Source organism: Aptenodytes forsteri, unplaced genomic scaffold, assembly GCF_000699145.1.
Source record: "Aptenodytes forsteri isolate BGI_AS27 unplaced genomic scaffold, ASM69914v1 Scaffold150, whole genome shotgun sequence".
Taxonomy (NCBI): Eukaryota; Metazoa; Chordata; class Aves; order Sphenisciformes; family Spheniscidae; genus Aptenodytes; species Aptenodytes forsteri.
The window spans coordinates 563,836-579,726 of record NW_008795693.1 but is presented as its reverse complement, the minus strand read 5'-3'; the positions used below and the strand labels follow the sequence as shown (position 1 = coordinate 579,726).

At 40.7% G+C, this 15,891-nt stretch overlaps 1 protein-coding gene across 1 annotated transcript in view; it reads left to right on the top strand.

Annotated features, from left to right (window-relative positions):
* The window catches only part of DDC (dopa decarboxylase), a 54,831-nt gene extending 44,324 nt beyond the window's left edge, over positions 1 to 10,507 (top strand). Inside the window, exons 12-13 of the mRNA XM_009282900.1 lie at positions 5,914 to 6,015; positions 10,292 to 10,507. Coding sequence (XP_009281175.1) covers positions 5,914 to 6,015; positions 10,292 to 10,507 — 318 coding nt within the window. The remainder of the gene's footprint in view (positions 1 to 5,913; positions 6,016 to 10,291) is intronic.
* Positions 10,508 to 15,891: the final 5,384 nt, after the last annotated feature.

Below are 15,891 nucleotides of genomic sequence, written 5' to 3'. Positions count from 1 at the left end.
TGTGCACCTCCAGCCTTCTCAGTCGGTAGAGCATGGGAAGCTGAAAAGTCCTTGGCTAGTGTAAGCATTACCTAGCAACAACTAAAACATCGGTGCATTATCAACTTTGTTCTCATCCCAAATCCAAAACCCAGCACTGTGCCAGCTACTAGGAAGGAAATTAACTCTATCCCTGCCGAAACCAGGACAATCTGTCAAACTGGAACCATTAAGTTAGTTTCTCCTCACCCCCACCTCCCCAGATGAGTGATGATTAAATTCAGTGGGTTCCAAAGCACCTTTAAAAAAAAGTCAATTCTATCTCCAGCATTCTCTGTTGAACTTACATTTCAAGAAATAATTGCACTTCATTTGCTCCCTCCTCTAGCAGTATTTAAGATATCTCTTGCGAGTTTGCAGACATGTTGGTAAAGTTATATAAGTAGCTGCAAAATAACATTTTAAAATGTGTTTCATATCTTGCCCGTTTTCGTCTCTTCTCGGGAATTATCCTTGGTTCCAGATTTATTGTGATGACTTTTCTTTTGGTAGTGTAGTAATGAAGTATGTAAACCGGCCTGACACCGGCTTCTATCTTCAAACCTATAGACAAGTTTCCAAACAAAAAGTAATTTGGAACTTAACGTCACGTGTTAACTTCACTTTAACATTGCTTGTCCCAGCGCTTGGCCTTGAAAAGTTGCTTTCTTTTAAACATGTAGCGTCTTGCAAATAACAGCTTTTCTATTCCCATTGCTGGCAAAGGCAGTCCTTGAAGAGAATAGCTGGTACTGTATCTTGTGCACTTGGGACTTCTGGCTGTGTTTTAAGTGAAGCCCCGTAGTTGCCAGAACTATTTCTGAAGCTGCATTTATTACAGCGGGTCGTAGAGTAGACATAGGTACAATGAGAAGAGACCTAGAAACAGCGGCAGAAGCAGGTATTGCAGCCTCCAAGTGGAGAGCGGAGTGGCTGGAGCTGGGGAAGCGGGAAGAAGTTCTCTCCCTCTGTTGTGTTACTAAGGAGTTGCCCCAGGGAAGGGGCCAGGTAGACAGCGTCAGGCAGAAGAGCAGCGGTTTGAAACTGCTCCTTGGGCTGGAACCTGGGGAAGGGGATGCCTACGTTTGGGATGTAGCATGCAGTCGTACACCGTGTAGTTTTCATATGTCAACATACTTGTGTGTAGGGCATGTCATTCCTGTTCATGCTATACTATAGCAGCTAAGGCATGCCTGTTCAGATGCAGGGCTGGCCTTACTGAGTGATTTGGGACCCAGGGTTTCGATTCCTTTCTGAGTTTATACAAATCCCAATATAGAGGCTGTGATCGTCTAGAAAAAAAAAGACACTTCAGCTCCTGAGTCATAGAAAACTGTAGGAAGATTTATCCAGTGTTTATAGACTTCTAGTTAGGCTTCTTTTGTGCAGCCAGGTGTTACTTATGAAGTGATTTGAGATTTTCAACAGTGATGAGCTTCTGACATAATATAGAGGGAAAAACCACTGTATAACCTTAAGAAGCCGCCCTATTTGCTGTGCGATTAGCAAGCTTCTATATGGAAGACCAAAGACAGCTGCAACTATCTCTGCACAAACTTTTCTTTTTTTCTGGATGTAAACTGCCACAGATTGTCTCTTGTCTCTTTCTTTCTTTTTTCTTTTTTCTTTTGTTTTTTTCTCTTTTATTATTCAGAAAAACTATTTGTCTCTTTCTTTCTTTTTTCTTTTTTCTTTTGTTTTTTTCTCTTTTATTAGTATGTTTTCAGAAAAAGATGGTTTTTATGTTTGCAGCCTTAAGGTCTGCATCAAAATTACGAGATAACCACTGCAACCTGGCATTTGCTTGTACTGAGGAAGGCATTTAGGAGCTAAAATATTCCTGGGACATGAGACTGTGTGACTTGGATTTAGATACAGTAACTTTTGTTTTCCAAACCTTCCAGTTATGCACTCCTTTCCCACACAACATGTAATATTAACCAACTGCAAAGTATAGGTTTTAAAGCAGTGGTAAAGGGGAGGACAGTCATTTCTGAAGGATGTGGGGAGAGAAAAATATAAATTTTGGAGGTAAGTCCCAAAGCCACAGAGGAGATGTACAAAGAGGGCAAAACCAGTAACAGTAATAGTCTTCTGGACCGATTCCAAACACTCAGAGTCAGTATAAATGTGAAACCCAAATGGCCCGTTTGTAAACTGCTTGACCATATATTACTCCTTTGTCAGTCTAAGTCCTCTCAAAGAGCTGAGGAGTAATTTGAGAAATTTAGCAGTTAATGTTTTTGTGTGTGATCCCCACGAATATTTGGACTCAGATGAATCCTCCATAGGACCAGAAGAAATCAGTGTACCGCATCCTTCTTTCTTTGCCGAGGATAATGAATTCCATTAAAAATTAACAGCAGAGACCAAAAAACTGGAACTGTACAGAACAGCAATGCCAGAGATAGCATTTCAACTGGGGAGTGGCACAGTCCAAGTGGCTGTTGAGAAGACTCTTTTGACAGCATTTTCCTTCAGAGTGTAGTGGGATGCGAGCCAAGGCAGGCAGAGAGGTGAAACCTATAGGAGGAAAAGTATGAAGCGATCAAGGCTAGGCAGGTATGCTTATTCGCATATACACATTAATATACTCTGATGCTTCAGAGAAGCTCCCTTCAATCAAAAACTATTTTAGCTCTTGAAGGCTTTGCCCAAAAATAAAAATTCAGTTTAAACACCTCAATGCAGGAGCCTTTGTATTTATATTATTTATGTTTATATTTTATAGTTATATATACTTATATTCACATGTATACATACACAAATACAGATTTTTTTAAATAGGGACCACATCTTAATGCCTCACAGGTTTACTGCTCCCATTAGTGATTATGTAAGACATTTCCCTTAATCCTGAATAACCAAATGAATTGGATCCCTTTCTTTTTTCCCTTCTTACTGTAGAAGAGCAATGGTTATTTACCTGAGAGACAGTGATACACAAAAATTCCTTGCGAGCTTCTTTTCTTCAATCCGCTAAATTTCACTGTGAAGAGAAGGACTGGTATTCCGTTCCTACATACCAAGACTTTTCAGGCCACTAGCGCAGTCCATGTGATTCCCCTTTGGGAACCCACGTGATAAAGGGATTGTCCAAATGATACTGCTAGAAACAGTACGTGAGTTGGTTTGTGTACGTCTGCTCTTTTGTTAAATTATATAACAGAGTTAAATAAAATAATTTTTAAAGGTCAAATAGTATTTGAACATCAGCTTTAAGTTAATGATGCTAGGGACATAGCATGACACAAATGTCAAAATGAAAAGCATTTGGAGGGTTAAAATATCCATAGGTCAGGCTTGGTATGTACACATTCAGCAGAAAACTGAGAACAGCCTGTCGGTTTTTACCTTTCCTCCTTTCCTATCCTTAGTTTCAGTGCCTGTGGTTCTCCAAACAGGACTTTATTTTCACAGTTTACCTGCCTGTCTTGAGAAGTTGAAGCACTGTGAGTTACTGCCATGCCCGCATCCAGAGCGTGGGCACAGGTCTTGGGCTCGCTGCGAGGCACGTGTGATACATAAAAGCCCTTCGGTTTTACAGAGTTTGAACTTCCAGGCTTAGTAATGTTTAACTTTATTTGGTTTAATTATGTTTGGTTGCAACAATCTTGGTAAAAGCATCCAGGAGAATAGCTTATGGTTCAAAGGTGCAGGGCCTTGGGTAAGTGTGTTAAGCAAAGCTATTTACAGGTGAAATGTCAGGTAAAGCTCCGCTTTCTCGCCTTTCCAGTTCTGTATAATCTCAAACACTTGGTGCCCCCCTGTGGCTTTACAAATTATTGCTACTTGTTAAGACTCGCTAGGGATAAAAGTACTTGCATCCAGACATGAATTCAAAATACTTCCAGAATTTTGATTTGTGTTTTACTGAATATTCTCTATTTTTCCTTGCTTTTATTTCTTTCGAAGTCCCGAAAAAGTCTTTAGTGCAAAAAGTGGACATAAATACCTGCTATAAAAGGTACAGCATGGGTCCGGAGTTTTCTTGTACGAACTACTTGCAGTAAGCCAAGTCTTAAATTTTTGTTTTATTCAGTTCTTACCCACGTAAATTTTGATTAAATTCAGTTGGTGACTACATTCAGCGGAACAGTTGTGAAATTCTCATCTCATTGAATGTGATTTTTTTTATGGCTTTGATTTCCAAGACCGAGCATATGCCATGTGAAATTTTGCCGAGCTGTGTCAAAGACATCAGCTTGGTTAAGGCTATAGAACATGAGGATAGGAGGAGACAGTAGAAGATCATTACAACACGTGTGCATATTTCACACACGTTTTCCATGCACTTATGCATACGAGTATCTGTATGTATACGTATACCTCTGGTCAATTTTCATAGCTGTAAATTCATGCTATTTATATTAGCAGAACATTCAAATGCCTTGGACAGGATTGGGCATTTTATTGGTCTCACTCCTGACTCAAAGAGCTTTCAGTCTAATTCTAGAGGGAGACGATAAAGGGATGTAACAAACAGCAGAGAGGAAGATTGGCTGGTTGCACGGGGTACCAGTATGCCCAATATGAAGGTTTTGAATCAATGTTTTGATTCAATGTAAACAATGTTTTTATATTTTAAGAAATAAACAAACGTCAGAAAGCTATGATTAAGATTGCAAAATGTGTTTTCCTTTCTTTTCCCCCACTTTTCTGTAATTTCTGTTTTGCCTTGTTCTTGCCCTTTTGGAAAAAGTTCCTGTGAGATGAAACATTCCACATCTAACCCTGGCCCAAAGTGAAATGTTTCATTTTTGTTTGATATCTGTCCTTGAACTTGCAAAAAGGCAAAGTGCAAAGGAAGGAAAAGACATGGAGTTTCTACATGTCGTAGAATTTGCAATCACAAATACATAGAAGTTAAGGAACTTTTAAACATCATTTTAGATGTTGCTGATAATTTTTGGTGCAGACTGACTATTGCATGAAGACAAACTGTAATTCTAATAGCTGGTTGCTATTATGTCTTTTTTTTTTTTTAGGGTAGTGAGTACTAAACTGATGATAGCCAGTGAGAGGGGGACTGGATAAGGTACTGCAGGTACCAGATGAGGATACAGGTTCTTTTTTTCCAAGTGCTTTTGAATACATTTTCTGTTTGGGAGAAAGCGAAACGTGGTATGAGTATGCAAGCACCACTGACTGATGTTAAGACTTCCCAGCTGGTTGTTAGTATGCCTGTTGGTATTTTTCCCATTTGTTTGATTTTGGAAGAGCAGTGGTTTCCTATGCTTCAAAATAATTGCTCTGGCTTGGTGTCCAATGTCACTCTTTTTTCCCCAGTAACTTCTAAACAGGTTGGCTGAGATGTGCTATCCATTTGCTTGATTATACTGCCATCACCTTTCTTTTCAACTGAACCTGAGCACCCAGGTCAGAAGAGTGAGCAAGTTCTCCCCTTCTTCACAGTTATTCTCATATGAAGTGAACTAGTCTAAAAAGTGTATCTTTCCAGCTTGTTTTGCACTGGAATTGTGATCATTTTCTCTCTCTGTATCTGTGCATCTCCCCCTTTCCCCACAATAACTTTTGGACTCTAGCCATTCCCAGCCAAAACTGACAGTGGTAGAAAACCTAAAGAAGAATTATTACAATTATTTACTATTAATATAGTATCATGGCAGTTATAAAACTGCCGAAATGTTTCATTAAGAAACAGACTAGTACTGCCTAATATAGACTGAGCTACTAGTATAGTAACGGCTCAATATGGTCTCTGGAAGTCATCAATGGGATGTAAGTTAACATAAACAGATGGCGATATGTGAATATTATCACATATCAGAAGAGGGAACAGAGAAAAGAATTTAGGGATGGAAACAATTTAGCACATCTTTTCTCCCGATGAATCAAATTTATACAATGTAGATACTATCTTTCTCTTCTCAGCATGTCAGGCTGTCGCATCAATTTGAACATTTGGTCCTTCAGGATGAAAGATTTGAGACCTGCGCTGAGGTTGTTCTGGGACTAGTCTGTTTTCGGCTGAAGGTAAGGCAGCTAAGACCTCCTATTTCTTCTGTCATGTTTTATAGTAATACAATAACCTGCAATTGAATATAGTCTTTGTAGCTAATATACTTAATTATTTTTTAAGGAAAGTAAGGGGAGTTCATCTAGATCAAAGCAGATTAAAGAAAGAAGCTTAAGAAAATTTTGTTAAAAATTAATCAAATGCTTAAGAGAAATTCAAGCATATTAGGGTATGGAAATACATAGTCAAGGCAAACAAATGGTCTACCCAGTCATACAAAATGACTGTTATATTCTATGCTTGATGGGCTTTGATGAAGATGATTGTTTTAATATATTTCCCTAGACATTTGTATATGATGTGTTAGTGTATATGCGTGTATTAGATGTTTCTCGTCAAGTTAATTTTATATGTGTGTATATTTAATATACAATTGTGTGTGTGTATATATATAAAATGACTATCATGGATGAAGATTAGAGTAGCAAACACTTTTTTGCTGTTTTCCTTAAAGAATACATTTTCATTTATAAAATCGTACAGTCAGACTGGGCAAATTGGAGCAAGATATGAGTAAGAACAGGTTGCATAGAAGGCCAGCTTCCCAACTGCCCTTGGCCCCGGTCTGCTTTTTTTTGCTGAACATGACCCTTTTCCCCCCCTTAGCCTTTCATTCCCCAAAATCTGTGTAAGTGCCGGGTTCATTGACGTAGAGACCTTGCCTGACAGAAAGCAGAAAACTCACTACACTCAGAACATAAGAGCTGCAGTAGCTGGGAGGGTTCACTTGTTTAATGAGACATTAAAAGGGGATCAATGTCTTGTTTTAGGTAAAAAATGCATTTAATAGAGGAGCTTGCAACTAAAGTCTCTGTAAAGGGCTGGATTGTGACACTGAATGTGAACACCTAGCAATAATGGTAATAACAGCACTGGTGTTTTCTAGTTCACATGATACCTAAATGAGCTTTTAGCTTTCCTGAAGGCTCACAAGCACATCTTTTCTCCTTTTGGGTAGGGTGGTATTACTACTTTTCACAAATTCTCTTCTCATTCAGTTGCCCCACTTACCTTAGTTTGATGCAATTGGCTGAAGGAGCTAACAAATCTTTAACAATAAGGTAATGGTGAATTCATCTGGAATAGGAAAATGGTTTTGTGTGGATTTATGTTGTTTAAAATAAAATTTAAAAAAAAGGATCTGTTGCTAGGAAATCAGACAGATTACAGAATGTGGAGTTTTTCCAGTAAGTGGAAACATGAATATAATTTTTTTCCTAACAAGAACTTTTAAAAGATGTTGAGGAATAGGTTCTGTGGCTTTTATTGCTCAATAACAAGATGTTGGTTGTAGTCTGCTCTCTCACATGGAACAAGCAAACACAAATTTCGCAGATCCAGAGACAGCTGTTAGTCAGTGCTCTACATTTACTTTAAAGGAACAGTCCTGGTGAAATAGAGCATAGCAACACAGGAATTGTCACTTTTGATCAGACCAGTGGTTCACCTACATCTGTCAGGAATTGTCACTTTTGATCAGACCAGTGATTCACCTACATCTTATCTCCTGTCCCTGATGATCCAGAGGAATAAATCAGATCTACAAGGAAAGACAATTTTACAATAGGATGTAAATATTGGACACCTAGCTAAGAAACTTTTGGACAAGTTGTAGACTAAAGGCGTGATTCTGCTGAAAACCAATGTCGAAACAGCAGCGTTTTCATCACTTGCCTTCCCTGTCCAAAAAAAGAAAACAAAACTAACAAGCATTTAAATGAAGAGCGTTTTATAGTTATTCTTGCAGCTTTATTTGTTTTTTAAATCACTCTTTCAAAAATCTTCCCGTGATTTCTGTAATTCGTATTAAAATGCATCTTAGAAGTAGGATACTTGTAACTTTTATGTAGTTACAGTAGGACTAAGGGACAGGGGACTTGAACTGTAATGCTGCACAGCTGTAAAAGTATGATTTTTTTTTCCTCCTTTGTTCTTGAGAAATCCTTTTTAATTTTTTTCCTTAGCTGTAACTTTTAATTTTTTGCCTTTCACATTGTTGAGCAGATGGACTAATAATCTATGACTTTCATATTATAACTATTTCATCAAATGTGGCATGCCAAAGGGTTAATTTTTGGTCTCCTTGTCATGTCTGCAGATTAATATAAGTCAAGCTAGTCATTTCTCCAAGGGGGTAGGAATACTGTCTTATTGAAGCTGACAGACTCAATCAGAGCTGGCTGCTGGCTTCTCAAAGCTCTGGGAGAGGATTAGGCACCACTAACTTCAATTTGATGTGGTGCCTGAGTGTCACAGCAGCCCCTAGGTGCAGCTGTGAGAGTAGAACAGAAGAAAGATATATAAATCTTTCTCCTCCCTCCCGTCACCCCTGCCAAGGGCATTAACTTAACATCATATAACCGCTTGTATTGCCTAAAAGTTAGTGCTATGCATTTCGTATTAGAGGCAAGGATCATCATTTTAATGATGGATTACCTTTGATAAGAAAGCAGTATATTGTTGTCATCAGTGACTGACCCATAATGGGTGGGGACTTGCAAAACACCAAAGCTGGTCCTTTTCTTAGTTAGGAGCGTTGAAGTTGCATAAATATCTCCTACAAGACTAAGGCTAAGCCATGAATTTCAGGCTGTCATCCAAATTCCCTAACAACTGACCTAAGTCAGAACAAGGTTCAGCTCTAACTCTAATATGATTCAAAGCCATAAGAATAATACATTTATCCTCAGTGCTAATGGGAAACTGTGTCTCCCTTATGCTTTGTTTTTATATGGAAAAGGCTAAGCAGGCAAGTCACAACTGCGCAGATTTGAGAGAACGTGTCTTCTGATATGGATGTTTTCAAGACGACCTATGCCGCTACAGTAACAAAACCGCTGCTGAACAGACGGGTTTGTCCATTTGTGACTCTTCTACCGCAGTCAGTGTTCAGTAAGGGAACACTGCGGTAAAAGTGCAGATACTCCTAGCATCTCTCGCAATTCTGTGTTACCAGCAGTGTAATAGAAAGAGTAAAGGCTAAAGTAGCTGAGATAGTTCCCCAAAAAATAAAATTATAGCTCTCAAGATCAACATGGTATATCCTAAGCTATTACAGCAAACTGCCCAGCAAAGCTGAAGCCATCTCTTGGTCTGCTGTTATAAAAGTTAGACAGATGGGTTCCTTTAATTTGGGTAACAAAGACTGTCAAAGATAGGCAGCTAGCACTTCATCCTGTGTGGCTAAATCAGACAAAAATCCCAAGATTTTTGGGATCCCTTCTTTCATTGTTTTCATTTAAAGCAATTTACTACCGTTTTTGAAAATCTGATGACATCTTTTGTTTTATTCTCAAATGCTGATGGACATGAACTAGGAAAACCGTTGATGCAATATTAGCTGAACCTGCAAAAGAAGCAGTACTCCTCCGTGCAGTCCTATTTCTTTTGAGAGCTGATATTAAGAGCGTACAGCTGCTCTAAGGGAAATCCTCACATTCACTATTTGAGCACAAGGAGAACGGAGTACACTAGAAGGGGATAAAATTAAATACTGCATGCATGTAGAGTCCCCCTGACCTTCTGCAAGATATCTAACATTTATATCTATATCTTTGTTTCCCAGAATGCAGAAGACTCTTCACTTCCAGTGGGAGGGTCAGTTTACCGCATTTTTAAAATCCCCCTCCCCAAACCCACTCTGTAGGGTTCTGTGGTGGACACTTCCTATAGAACTTGAGGCAAATACTTTTTTAGGGTTACTACTGATAGTATGAAACTTACTTATGCCAGGGATACATTACCTTAACTATTTCGTAAGCAAGGGTAAGATTTCCATCTTCATATTCAAGAGACTCTCTCACAGCAGCCATGCTTAAGTGAAGACTGGAAGGTTTGTTTTACCGATGTTAGTATAGTTCATTGCAAATGTCCTCCCACGTTTGCTTGATTAGATCTAAGAAAAGTGTAATGAAATGGATGCAATAATGAATGTTTTTACATGAAGCTACATAGCTCACGACCTTAGGTCACAAAAAAGCAGTCAGCTATCACAAATGGCCCAGTGTGAACACTGCTTCTAAACCCCAGTTAATCCATAAATCTCTTTGTGGCTGAAAAATTATCTCTTGTGCTGTCATCTTTTTGTAATCCTTTGATGGCAAAGCACTGAGAGATGAGAAAGTGGCTGCGTGTTACTGGTGGTACTTGGGCTTGGCTGCTTGGTGGGATTTACATATTCCAAACTTGCTTCTGAAATTCATCACCGTATCCATTGAATTACAATGATTTCAGGGCTCAAATGAACTAAATAAGGCGCTTCTTAAAAGCATAACTGAGGCCAAGAAGATTCATCTGGTCCCGTGCCACCTGCGAGAGAAGTTTGTGCTACGTTTTGCTATTTGTTCCCGCACAGTGGAATCCACCCACATCAAGTTTGCCTGGCAGCACATCTCACAACTAGCAACTGATCTTCTGAAAACATGGGAGCAAAAGCACCACCAGCAGTAACAGCAGTGAAGTAGCAGTGGGGAGGAGGTAATTAACTGGCTTTCTCTGTGTTGCCAAGTTTTATTTTAGGGGCAGGTGGGACAGTCAAATTATGAAGGAAAAAAATACAAAACCTGTTGTTATATAGCCCAGCTGCAGTAGCAAAATCCTTGCCAGCAAGTTGTGTTGTAACCTTAGTCATTCCTTCTCTGTACTATAGTTTCATCTTGCCATGGCTCATAGCTATGGGGGCTCGAGCTCTCATTTCTTACCAGTTTGCAATCAAGAGCATTTATTGAACCAGGCAATGGAAATGGAAGGGTTAGTGCTCCCTCCGTTGTCCCCATTAACCTCTAGCACACCCACTCCCTTCTTCACAGATGAAACTGTGAGGTGTTATAACCAATTAATTTCACATGACTATGACTTCAGAAGGAATCCAAGTTGGGGGAAGTTCAGTAACCTGGTTATAACACTGTTCAGGTCCTACCTAAACAGGCACGCACAAATGTTGTTGTCATGATTTTGGGACTATCATGTCATGACATGTTTGCTGCAGTAATTTTGTAAACGAAGTTAGGACCTCAAGACTTCATTCATTATATTGCCAGATCAGGGGGGAGTGAGCACTAAATCAACGCTAACTGTCCTTATGGCAGGTTCTCTACTGTTTTGTTTTAAAACCAGCCATTTTGTCAAATCTCAGCAAATAGGTTATGCTGGCTATTCATTTTCACTTTGATCATTCATAATGAGGCCTCTTAAAAGCTCCTTCTTAAGAGTTTTGTCAAAAGCCATGTGCTACGTGGTATTCTGTATTTTTAACCAAGTTATTATAAGCAGTGATTACTTGAAAATAATCCATAAGCTATGTTCTGTGAAATAGAGTTGTGATTTCTTTTTATGGCTACCATTCTGCTTACTTCATTGTGTAATAAATCTTTGACAAAATGTGCTAAGAAATGTGATGGCAAAAATGTTACTCTTCATTTCTCAAATCAGCTAACAAACAAGATAACAAATTACAATAAAAGTAGAAATGAAGAGAACTAACCCCCAAAATATGCTGTGGTGCCCCCATCCGTGGTTTTCTTCCATTAACAGTGATGCATGGAATATGAAAATATTGGGAAACAATTAACCCTTAGAGAAAGTCAGACAATGTGTACTTGACACAAACCATTGATACATCATCCTGTCGAAGGCAGGAAAAGAGGTGAAATGAAAGTCAGAAACAGTATCTGACTGTAATAAGCACTTCTGCCATTTTGAAATCATAAATTCCAAACAGTTATTTCTATGTAAATAAGAACAAAATAAATAGCTACGCCAAGAAAAATAATCTGTAGGAGTCATTTCTACAGCGCATTTGTTTTAATCTTTTCCTTCTGCTGCTCATATTAACTTCTAAAGCATCTTGAACAACTGGCACAATTATTCAGCTTTCTTCCTCCGTCCCTTGCAAGTATACTTCCTACATTTGGGAAGTTGCAAGTAGACCGTGAAACATGCACCGGGACAGTTAATTTGGCACACAGTCTGCTCCTACCCACTGTCTTTCCAGAAGGGATGAAAGAAGCTGACTATGGACCAGGTGGATTTTTCTGGCGATTCCTACTCACCGCACTTCCGCAGTGCAAACTGGGGAAGGGTTAGTATTAATGTGTGTGCAGGTGGTATGTAAGAGATGTGCACAAATCCCGACACTTAGGAAAAACTGACCAAGCTCTGCATTTCCAGCAGGTCAAGCTATGCGACTAGGGGAGGCGATGGCATACCGCCCTTCTGTAAGGCTAGCCAGAGGCTACGTTATCCACCCAGATGGAAAAGCTGATTACTATTTCTCTAAGGAATTGATTTCACAGGTAACAGATGAAGCAAGGGATGATAAATTAATCTGACAAAACCAAGTAATACTCAAGCAGGTGACTGAGCCATTCCACAAGAGACTACTCTCAGCTACAGTATCAGAAATTTTGATAGTATCATTCTCTTTAGCAGAACCAATATGAAATGAGGTTTGTCTGTAGTAGCACAATGCAATAGATGGTAGACTGATGACAGCAGAAAATGCTGGCAGTTGATTCCTTTCTCTGTTATTAATTTATTTAAAACAACACTATTCAGTTCTCATGACTTGGGAAACAATGTTCATCCATAGCAAATATGGTCCACACTGATACAATTTTACAGCTTTTACATTATGAAAACACTAGGAGCCAGAGAAGAATTGCACCTTCTCGATGAGACAGACCAGTATTTTGTATGTGAAATATATAACCAGGTCTGTCCAGGGAAAAAAAAAAAAAAGAGATCCTATTCTGATCAAAACTGTCATAGAGTAAATCCGGGATAATTCCACTGAAATGAAATGGAGTTGCTTTGGGCTTATGTGGCTATAACTGAAATTAAAATCTAACTAGCAAGTATTGGAAAAGAAATGCATAAGGTAAGGCAACACTAGACTGAACGTAAGAGGATTTTGGTGGAAACCCTCTCCACGGAAACCAGAGCAGAGCTGGATGATGCACGCCTGTTTGAGCCTCAAACTGCTGTAGAACAGGGACGCGGGCAGGATGCACATCCAAACCCAGGAGAGGTGAATGTTCCCAACAGCCCAGAATTAGACATAGGTCCCTCTAGACATTTGTGGGAAAATGTTGCCAAAACAGACATTCGGTTAAACATTTTTCAGCATACGGGTATCAGTTTTAGAAGAGGCTGTTGTCCAGATACCAAAACTCCTTTTGGCAAAGAATTTAGGATAAGGGTTAATTTAAAATGTTATAAATGTGGTAAAAGCTACTTTGTTTTTGTTTTTAAAGAAGTGACATAAGTAAATCTTCTAATAAACAGCAGTGACAAGACCCACGGAATTACATTTCCCTGGGGCCAGCCCAATACAGAAATCTGAAATTCACAGTTCTAGTTTTTCTGAAATTCTGGGATGATTTGAATATGTAACTGGTGAAGGCCGCCTCAGTATGCAGTCTCTCGTACCCTCCTTTCCCCACGTGATAATTCCTTCGTAGAGTATCAATGATAGGTCATCTGAAAACGAAATCTGGACTATGTAACAACTCAAGAACAAAAGCGTTGAACATTTTCGAAAGAACGTAACTGCTGTTTCCATTCTGTAGCTTTGCAACGTATCTGTAAGTGAGAAATACTGTATTTATGAAGTTAATACGTGAACCTGGGTTTACTGTGCCTTGTGTGCAAAAGCTAATCCAATCTGTGCCAATTAATACCGTTTGATGTTAAAAATAATTACAAAATTGCAGAATTGTACTTTAGTAGAATGTCTACATCTCAAGGGAGACAGTGCGGCTACTGGAGAAGGGGGGAAAAAAGTAACTTTTTGGTAACCATACGTATTTTTTTTTAAACCAGTAGAGTGCTAGTACAATACTTACATTCTTAATAATAATGACAGATTATAAATGTATTTTATTACTGATGGTGAAATATTGAAAAGATATGTAATTATGAGAGTATTGCTAATATATTTTACTCTGAACTGCATTATCCTTCTTAAATTTCTAATTTTCTCTTGCCTTTACATGTAAGATTCTGCTCATGGTTGTTGGTTTTTTTGTTGTTGTTGTTGCCTCCTGTAAGGACACCGTATGTGATGAGTAGTACTCACATTGCAGTTGCCTTACAACAGCAGTCTAAACCTTGAGACATGTGTAAACTTGAATTGCTCAAATACAGGAGCAAATGAGAAATAAAACTGGGAACCCTGAAGACCAGGGCGGTGGGCGCAGATTAAATAATAATAATATCTACATAGCAGATGTAGAGTCTGTATGAGCTAAATGGAAAAATGATGAGACGTTTAGTGCTTTTTTTTTTTATAATTTGTGAGCTCTCGAGTTCCTTTAAAATCTGTATCCAAAGCCTATTAAACAGACATGTAGGTTTTCATTGGCAGCATTAATAAATGGAAACAGAACTATTACTATTGTCTGTCTTTGCTATTAACCAAGCGTCTCCCATTTTATTCACGCCGCATGTGCTGTAAGGGGTCCAGCTTCCCCACTCAGGTCACATCAGTGCTCTGCTTTTCACCATCGGTGACTTTTTCTCAATGTGTTCCTCGACCAAATTACTTTGCAAGTGAGAGTTCCTGCGGGAAGTTTCCTCCTCAGCGACACGAGTCTGAAAAATGCCTGGCCATAACTGGGGTCGATGCCGACCCTTCCGTAAAGTTCTGCATGGTCCTGCAGCTGTATCTGCCGCCGGAGCCCGCTGCCCAGCTTCGGCTTTGGTTTGGAGCTCAGGCGCAATCAGGTAGGACAAGGCAGCGGCCCGTTTCATTAGCCCTGCCTCGCTGCAGCCCGTGTTCCCGGGGGGAGCTTGCAGCTGCAGGCTCCTTCGCTCCCTGCCCCTGTGCAGCCCAAGGGAAATCAGGCAGGCGCGCCCTGGGGGAAGTTTGACGGCAGCAGCGTTACACACTATAAATGTCAGCCCAATTTGGTCTTAGATGATAGCTTGCATAGTAGTGTAGACAGTTTAATATGCTGTCTGCTCTAATGGTATAACAAGCCTGATGTATAACAAAAACCTGACAGTAACTGCAGGAAATGTTTCTTGTGGGAAATTAAACGTTCACCCACACAGAAGCGACTATGTTAATACCAGAGGCGTAACTGCAGCACAGTGTGCTGATTTGAACGTGGGTTGGTGTGATCCAACTAGGGACTCCATGACCAGGTTCAGTTCATCGGGTAGATCTACCTGGGCCACCATCTTCTGCCCTGTAAGGAATGACGCTGCTCATCCCGTCCCCCTGCCAGAGAGTCCAGCTACTGCCGCTGAGGCCTTTAGCAGAGCCGTTCTCCCAAAAAAGCCTGTTCAGCAGCTGTTCTTTCCGGGGATGGCAGACAGCATTAGCTTCGGATCCTGCCGCGGTGGCTGCGGCAGCCTTGCAGCCTGTGCCACAGCGGGCGAGATGAAACGGGCAGCCGCGGAGGCCAGGCGCTGCGTGCACGGAGGGCGCGGGCGCCCATCGCTACCACCCGAACCTCCACCAAGGGTGGCAGCTGCACAGCGCGACTCCGGCACTGGTGTCGGTGACCGTTCAACAGCACAGGCGAATTAGCCGCAAGCGGCCCGCGCGGCCTGCCTTCAGCCTGCCCTGGGGTACCACCTCAGCCGCCCGCCGGCGGAGCTCGCCCTGCGCGGAGGGGGGCTGCTGAGGAGGGCGCGGGGCGGCGCCTGCCCAGCCTCCTCCAAACGAAGGGCGTCCGGAGGGCCTCCCCACCGACAGGAGCGAAACGAGCAGCGGGGCACGTCGACGGGAGGTGGCCGCCCTGCCGTTCCGGGCAGCCGTCGAGCTCGACGCGGAAGGAAGCCGCGGCACGCCCGCTCCCGCGGCCACCGGACGCGGCGGAAGGGAA